Genomic DNA, 8,550 nt, shown 5'->3' on the forward strand with positions numbered 1-8,550 from the left:
CAGTTGCTCGACTGTTCGCCCAGCATTTTACAACAGCGATAAACACAAGTGCCCTAAAGCATCTAACCAGAAATGCAAATACGATTCCTGAACAAACTAATGGCTTGGAAGCCTTGCTCTTTTTTTATCGATGGAGATTAGGAGATAATATGCAATTGTGGTAGTCCTGCCTGGTCTACATTTCCAAAAAAGAGAAGTACCTCAGAGAATGGGTTGTGTGAGGAGGGCTTTGATGTTGTCAAATTTAAATGGACAGCAATCATTTGTTTCGGTAGACTATATAAATCAGCTGCTACTCTGAAATCTTTTACATACCTCCTCCAATATAACGTTTTCGAGCAGGAGCACACCAGGGTCTGACACTGACACACACTCCACAGAAAACATGGTGAGCTTTAAAGAATAGTTAAAAAATACCCATAGTCAGTGAAATAAATAGTTTTAGAAAAAAGTTTGTAAAGATTTTTTTGGATTTTTAGGAATTAGTTCTTTTAGAAAACTTATTTAGTTTTATACATTCATTTATATTTTCCCAGGGGTCTCTGGACACAGATATTAATCAGGAATTTGAGGATGCCATTGACGTGATGCAGCGACACTCTGAAATATTCTATGACACAGGTAAGAGGGTTTGAATTAAGAGGAAATATAACAGGATATATAATTATATTCATGCATATAACACATATCCTTGCTGTCCAAAGGAAAACACGTATCTCCAAAATAGTAACTTTTTAGGAGAAAGAAAAACTTGCAATAGAACTCTAATTTCTGAAGTATTTCTATTGCTCCATTTGTCATGGAATTTTCATACATTATTGTGTTTAAATGATGTAAAATCTACAGAAATTGAGATAAATGTTTTCTATTGGACAGAGCCTATATTTAAAATGATGCAAATAATATATTATAAAAAATATATATTTTGAAAATTATTTTGAATTGTAAAAACATGTGGTATGAATTTCTTATAATGCATTTAAATAATAAAAAAATATAAATACAATTTCATTGACAAACAAAATCAGTTTTATCAGAAATCCATTATCCAATCCATTAATTTTAATTAATTATAACAAAGCAAGTTTCTGCTATTACTTGTCATGTTATTTTTTGTAGATACTTTTTTTGACATGTATCTACAAATATTATTATATAAATATAATATATATAATTATTATATGTATTATATACATTGTTATTATTAGTAGTAGTTGTATGTGCAATGAGCTTTCCTTTTTTGTAGACAGTAAATACTACGAGACTTTGAGGAGTCAGAGCTGTTCTGTGTCACACACTGCATCGTATTATCATTCCTGTTATACTCCTCACAATGGGGGTCCGGGAACCACATACGACTGGGGTGAAGTATCAGTAAGTACACAGTTATTTTGCATATATTTGCAGTGCAGGAATGGGCCTGTTACACAGCTCTGTCTTTGTTACCTTTGGTCCTGCTTTATGACTGATCTTTCATTTCTCTTGTCTATGTTAGTCGTGGTCTCATGTTGTTCCGGAGGCATCTCCATGGGGATCAGCCGAGCCATCAACACTGTACCCAATCTTACCAGAACGCCTCCGTAAAGGTGAGCAGAGCCTTAGTTCTCCTTGTTGAGTTGCTCTACTACATATGTTCAGCTCAAGCTCAAGTTCGGGCTGTCCATTATGGGTCATTCAGTGTTACTGCCCATTCTCTCTGGAACTCTTTACCTGCTCTTTACCATTTGCTTCTATACTTCTCTTTCTTCCTTCACTCTTGATTAGACCCCGCACCCATTTTGTAAAGCAATATATGGGTATGTGAAATATTATTATTATTGTTAATATTAAATCAATACCATAGTAAATGCTACTTGTGCTATTTTCTAAAAACAACTTAAGTACAGATTTAGAAGTACAAAAAAAATTTTTTTGTGGATTTGTAGACACTCCAAATACATATATGCAATTAAAAAGTGTTTTTTTTCTTCTTCTTCTTTTATGACTGATATCGAAAGGTCACAATATTAGCCAAAATGTTAACAAAGCAGAGTTAACAGTTAAAGAACACTATGTAATATTTTAAATTTAAATGGACCTGTAATGGGGGGGCATGAAGGTTGTGTTGCAGTCACACAGCTCCAGGGACCTGGAGGTTGTGGGTTCGAGTTTGGTGTGTTCTTCCCGTGTCTGTGTGGGTTTCATCTGGATGCTCCTGTTTCCTCCCACGGTCCAAAAACACACATTGGTCAACTGGCCACTCAAAAGTTTCCATAGGTGTGAGAGTGTGAGTGAATGTGTGTCACCCTGTGAGTGTGGTTACAGAAAATGAATGAACGAATTACCTGTAATAGACAGAATAGAGCCTCTGCCATTGCTATTCTAGGCTCAACACTGTAGAAACTGCACTATATAACTTTTGGAGAAAGGTAGGACATCACTGCCCCTCCACTTCCTTGCTGATTTCAGTAGTGATGCAAAAATTAATTAAACTAATGGAAGTCCCAAAAGCAAAAAACACAAACAACAAACAAATATTATTTCCCTTAGTATTCCCTTAACTTAGGTGTAATGTGTGTGATTGTGTGTTTCAGGTCGTAAGAAACTGCGTCTGTATGAGTACCTTCATGAAGCTTTGCATGACTCCAGTATGGGGGACTCCATTCAGTGGACAGATAGAGGGAGCGGCACCTTCCACTTCGTCTCCAAGAACAAAGAGAAACTGGCTGAGTGCTGGGGCCAGCGCAAGGGCAACCGAAAAGCTATGACCTATCAGAAAATGGCTCGAGCTCTGCGTAACTATAGCCGCACTGGAGAGATCATCAAAGTTCGGCGCAAACTCACCTACCAGTTCAACCCTCTGATCCTCCAGAGACTGGGCACCACCACAGTGTCCAGCACTGGACCCGCAGTTCCAGAGCTGACTGCTCACCAGCAGACCCACGCTGACCAGAGCTACTACTGCCCAGCCGGACATGACTGGCACAACTGGTATGGGCAGTACTCTTACCCAGCTGAATACGACCTCTCTGTGGCTCTCACTTCAGCTGAGGGCAACAAAACTCACATTCCGTCCCAGTAAGGCCTTCCCAAGCTCTCTAGTGTCAAATAAAGATTTGTGCAGAAATTTAAATGAAATATTTTGTTGATATTGTAATTTAAAATAAGCTATCAACTAAACTATAGGGAATAAACTTAAATATGGCATTGTGTATAAAATTAATTGGAGTTCTACACTGGACACAACATAAAACATAAATGGTCCATTTATATTACACAGGCCACATTTAATGTTGATTGTTTATTCCCAAATATCTTAAATTTATTATATAAACACTAATGCATTAAAATTTGCAGACTCGTGGAAAGGATGTTTACTCATTTTTAACCTAGAGGATCAACATCTCATTTGACCAGGGATACTTAAATTAACTTTAAGTTAATGTTTATGGAAATAAGAAAGAAGTGAATGTGTGTGTGTCTGTGTTGCCCTGTGAAGGACTGGCGTCCCCCCAGGGTGTATTCCCGCCTTGCGCCCAATGATTCCAGGTAGGCTCTGGACCCCCCGCGACCCTAAATTGGATAAGCGGTTACAGATAATGGATGGATGGATGAAATAAGAAAGAAATTTATAAGAATATTTATCTTATGTCACATGCAAGATACACCTGACTGAAAATGATAACTTCTTTACTCCAGTAATAGTATAATGTGGGAACTCCTCTGGGGCAACTGATCAATCAATGAAACCAGAAAATTAAGCTTTAAAAGTTCTCTTATTTTGTAATTAACATGACTGAACAAAATATGCAAGTCTCTAATGATGTATGAATAGTGATTATAAATACTGCACTTTTTTGTTTTGAGTTTGTTTTCATATGGTCCATTAAATTTGTTTCCTCGTTGCTATTGTCTGTTCTTGTTTTGTACAATAAAGATCTCTCATTGCTTATCTAAAGATCTTCTCATTGCTTAATTGCTCATGTATTATTTTGAGAACTAATAATTCTGATCACACTTATGTAGGCAACTGTAGTCTTAGGAGTCTTGCCCAGTGACCTGGGCAGGAAATTGAATACTGTTCATCTGTGCTTATACACTGCTATATCACACTGTTTAGTGTGTTATCCACTGCACTAAACCAACCAATACAGCAAATCTGTGAAAGTCATAGTAAAAGTTTAAAGTATTTTCCATCACACAAAGGCTCTAAATGGTTGGCTGCCGGTACAAGAATCAATATAAATGAGGCATACTGATATGAGCTGACTACACTTATTGTCCACTCTATTCTCTCAGCTCTACTGACCACAGAGAAGCACTTTGTAGTTCTACAATTACAGACTGTAGTTCAACTTTTTCTCTGCATACTTTATTATCCCATTTTACCATTTTCTTCAATGGACCCCCACAAAGCATGTATAATTTGGGTGGTGGATCATTCTCAGCACTGAAGTACGAGTGGATTAGACACAGCAGGGCTGCTGGAGGTTTTAAACACTGTCCACACTGTTAGTGGCATCTCCCTTGTAAAGTCCTTCTTGAGTGGACACAAGATGCTACTGGCTGGATATTTTTGGTTGGTGGACTGTGCTCAGTCCAGCAGTCACACTGAAAGTTTTAAGAACTCCAGCAGCAACTGCTGTATCTGATTCACTTGTACCATTGCAACATACACAAACACACCAAACTCATGTCAGTGTCACTGCAATGCTGAGAATGATCCACCACCTAAATCATACCTGCTCTGTGGTGGTCCTTGGGGGTCTTGACCACTGATGTGAAATGGGTGAAAGCCAGCTAACAAAGTATTTAGAGCAACAGATAGAATACAGACTGTAATTGTAGAACTACAAAGTGCTTCTATGTGGTCAGTAGCGCTAAGAGAATGGGCAATGAATGTAGAAACAAGGACGTAGTCATAATATTAAGACTGGATGGTGTGTATGTGTGTATGTATGTTTTATGTGCATTACATTGATATGGTTGGTGTTGAGTTTTGTACAGTTTTTTGAAGCTGCAAATGTATTAAATTATTAAATGAAATGGGATGTCAATCAGTAGCTGCACATGAGCATAATGACATGATACTCATAATTTCAACTGTGAATTACAAGGATATAAATGCCCTGATATTTGGGCTTTGGATGAATAGGACTAGGTCGTGTGGTTGAATGTGCATCACTAAATGCCTTTGGTCTTAGTTGGAGTGGTAGTTGTGATCCAGAACCAATCATTCAACATCAGTATCTGAGCTGACATATACTTTTGGTAGAATACCATCAGATATTGATAACAATATTTCAGCACATATTGTAAAACATCCCAGAAAGTAAAAGAAAACAGTGTAAAATCCTTGTAAATAAACTTGAGTTCAAAAGAAATTTGAAGTCGGAAACATAGATCTGTGTTTTCTGCCATGGAGTACGAGACTCTGGGTTGTTATTGTGTGGTGGCTAAACTCCCCTTATCTCACTCAGTTAGGAGCAGGATGTGGTCAAGGGACTACATAATGTTTATAAAGATGGTGAGGTGTGTAAGCGGGAGATGAGGACCTTCTGTTGTACTGGAGGTTGTGGCTTTGTGTGTGTGCAACACATATGTCCTATAGGTCGTAGATCATGTTAGAGAGACCTGTCCACTGCCCTGCAGAGAGCTTAATAAGAGTTCAGTAGAAACACAAGGGTTCATTAGCATCACTGCTGGGTTACAACCAACCTCCCCAATGTAGAGCTCTGTAAATCACAAAATAATCAGTGATTTTTAAAATATTATATAAATAAATAGTTTCACTTCGTCATCACAGACCATCACAGCATGGTAAATTCTTACTCTATGGTCCAGGATGTTTTAATATAAGAATTCAGATCTGTGCCTGAAAGATTATACTGTGTGCTTTTTTGGACAGAACAGCTCACAGGCCTGTCAGACAGATTTGGAAGTCATCTTGGAGTTTCTTGAAGAGCACTGGAGACATGAGACTAGAAGACAAGAGGATTTCTGGAATAACAGTGAGTAATGTTATTGCCTCTTTTTCACATTGAAAACTGGACTTTACTTTGTTAAGATGTAAGGCTAAAAAGTAACTAAAGATGTTACTTTAAAAAGTAAAAGAAAATAAAAACAATTAGAAAGTATAAAATAGAATTAAAACAGAATATAAAAAAAATATTTAAAGCTATTCAGTAAAATCTAAAACAATAAAAACAGAGTAATAAAAAAGATACAAAAAATTTATTAAAATGGTACTAGAAATAAAATAAGTAAATCTACATTTTTAATTCAATCTAAGTGCAGCACTACTCAAATGCACAGGAGAACAGAAAGGTCTTTAGTCTAGATAGTATTTACAAATAACTGTAAAAAAGCCCCTAGATCTCCCTTGACAAAATATCCTAGAATTTCATGAAGTTCTTTTCACTTTATTCAGCATGGTCTTTTCAGATAAGGATAACATCAGTCTCCTGAGATTCTGCTCACTCTTCTATTGCTTTATATCTTTACATAACACTGCTAATCCCACATTTCAGTGTGAATAATGTAGGAAGACTATATGTGACTGCTTCAACAGATATTAGGGTAGACTCAAGCCAAATTCTCAATTTGAAAAACAGACCCCACATAACTCTGAATGAAATTTGTCCATTTAACCCACAAATTTGCTACATACATTTTTACAAATATTCTTCATGGCATTATTATTAGGTAAGGTATGCATCTGTCAATAAATCAAAATGAAATTATTCTTGAGAGCAGGTATTTTGTACTGTGAACCTTCAATATTAAATTACTTAAATATTATCAATATTTATTTAGATATATTTATTTATTCACTGTTAGGTTTTTTTTTATCTTTTTATCTGTTTTCAATATTTCTATTATTGTAATCTAATTTATTTTTTTTCATTTATGACATGTTTTTTATTTAATTTATTATGAATTAATCATTTTTCGCTTCTCTTAATTTTTTTTTTATTATTGTTATTTATTTGTTTCGTTTTGCAATTCAAGAAAATTCTATAAAAATGCATCCATTGGTATTGTCATTGACAGATATGTCCATGAGAAAATACTAAATTGCTATATCAGAGTACTCACTGTGTTCCTGTACCTTATCAACAGCTGATTCCTTTAAGAGTGAGCAAACTGTTGGACAAGGTTATAGCAATGCCTCAAGTCACTTGGATTCTCAACAACTGCTCTCTGCAACAAAGCCTGAAAAGGTAATTTTTAATAAGTCATAGTTAATTAGGCACAAAGATCAACATATTTTTTTGTGATGCTAAAACCAGTTGCTTTGGTTTGGGACTGTAAAGGATGCAGCAGAGATGATGCAGATGAATGGACTTGATCCTACTCTGTTTGGAGTGAGGCAGTCAATAATCCAAGGTGTTTATGCTGACCCGAGTTTAAAGCCCCTGGCTTGTCCAGAGAGGTCTTTAACTCCACTTGGAAAGTCTGAGCAGATTGCTGAATCATTGCCCAGTTCTACACCTGCAGGCAGAGGTAAGTTCTGCTTTTGTGGTTTGACAGATAATATCAGGACAGCTAGGTAATGCTTTGGGAACAACAGTGTAGGAGTGGCCAAATCTGCCCATAACTGCCACCACACAATCTCCTATTCTCCCTTATCTCTCAACTGTGCCTCATTGGCACAAAATAATTATGAGTGCCACATAATGTGGTGTGCAGGGGATCTTCATAATTTCTCCACAAAGAGCCTTTTCATTGTGTCTTTTAGAAGAAATGCTTAACCTGTTGCCAGAAAAAAAATGGCACTCCCTTTCCAGTAAACACACACACACACACAAACAATATTTGGACAAGTCTGTTTCTATGGTTGCAGGGAAAAAGTTGCGCCTCTTTCACTTTCTGTTTGAGATGCTAGAAGACCCTGGAATGGCCCATTGTGTATCATGGGTTCCTTCATCAGCAGGGGTTTTCCAGTTCTCCTCTGCACATAAAGAACGTGTGGCAGAACTCTGGGGCCAGCGCAAGGGCAACAGAAGACCTATGACATACCAGAAGATGTCCCGTGCCCTAAGGAACTACACCCGGTCAGGAGAAATTATCAAAGTGAGGAAAAAACTCACTTACCAGTTCAGCAGGGCCACACTCAGCACACTAAGGAGTCAGCAAGGAGTGAAGTGTGCCCCACACTGACAGAAAACATCTTACCCAAGTTTTATTACTGTGCAGTACTGTGATAATTTTATATTAAATGTACAAATACATTTTAAAAGTGTTCTATGTGTAATATATAAATGAAATTCAAAATGTACATTATATTCAACAAAAAATAGCCTAAAAACTAAGTAGTTTGAAAATGGCAAGTGAGAAAATGTATTTGAGAAACTGCATTCATTATAAGTTCCAAAAAGGAAAGTGCTGAAAAGCATGTGCATCAATTTTAGATGATTCAAAGATTTTAATGTTAGTGATCATGAATATAGTGTATTTATACTTAATTTTTAGGGTTAATTTTTTTAATGTAATAAAAATGTCATTTTTAATATTAAACAACAGTTACCATAAAATGACAAAAAAGCATGACAAAGGATTATCTTTGAA

At 36.4% G+C, this 8,550-nt stretch overlaps 2 protein-coding genes across 2 annotated transcripts; both read left to right on the plus strand.

Annotated features, from left to right (window-relative positions):
- Positions 1–316: 316 nt before the first annotated feature.
- Positions 317–3,879, plus strand: spic (Spi-C transcription factor (Spi-1/PU.1 related)). Its single transcript, XM_066669823.1, has 5 exons — positions 317–388; positions 537–621; positions 1,247–1,374; positions 1,496–1,586; positions 2,574–3,879. The coding sequence occupies exons 1-5, from the start codon at positions 386–388 to the stop codon at positions 3,059–3,061; spliced, it is 795 nt and encodes a 264-aa protein (XP_066525920.1). The 5' UTR covers positions 317–385; the 3' UTR covers positions 3,062–3,879.
- Positions 3,880–5,398: 1,519 nt separating this feature from the next.
- spi2 (Spi-2 proto-oncogene) lies at positions 5,399–8,142 on the plus strand. Its single transcript, XM_066668848.1, has 5 exons — positions 5,399–5,506; positions 5,888–5,990; positions 7,102–7,202; positions 7,296–7,485; positions 7,826–8,142. Exons 1-5 carry the CDS (start codon positions 5,399–5,401, stop codon positions 8,140–8,142), a joined length of 819 nt encoding a protein of 272 aa, XP_066524945.1.
- The last annotated feature ends 408 nt before the right edge of the window (positions 8,143–8,550 follow it).

The sequence above is a fragment of the Hoplias malabaricus genome, chromosome 4 (genome assembly GCF_029633855.1).
Source record: "Hoplias malabaricus isolate fHopMal1 chromosome 4, fHopMal1.hap1, whole genome shotgun sequence".
Classification (NCBI taxonomy): domain Eukaryota; kingdom Metazoa; phylum Chordata; class Actinopteri; order Characiformes; family Erythrinidae; genus Hoplias; species Hoplias malabaricus.

Bases quoted from the DNA above. Each gene is read 5' to 3' on its own strand.
- spic (XM_066669823.1), top strand. The intron at 1,375-1,495 runs GTAAGTACACAG...TGTCTATGTTAG, and splicing joins ACGACTGGGGTGAAGTATCA to TCGTGGTCTCATGTTGTTCC. The intron at 1,587-2,573 runs GTGAGCAGAGCC...TGTGTGTTTCAG, and splicing joins ACCAGAACGCCTCCGTAAAG to GTCGTAAGAAACTGCGTCTG.
- spi2 (XM_066668848.1), top strand. From the start codon at position 5,399: ATGGAGTACGAGACTCTGGGTTGTTATTGTGTGGTGGCTAAACTCCCC. The intron at 5,507-5,887 runs GTGAGGTGTGTA...TTTTTTGGACAG, and splicing joins ACATAATGTTTATAAAGATG to AACAGCTCACAGGCCTGTCA. The intron at 7,486-7,825 runs GTAAGTTCTGCT...CTATGGTTGCAG, and splicing joins TTCTACACCTGCAGGCAGAG to GGAAAAAGTTGCGCCTCTTT.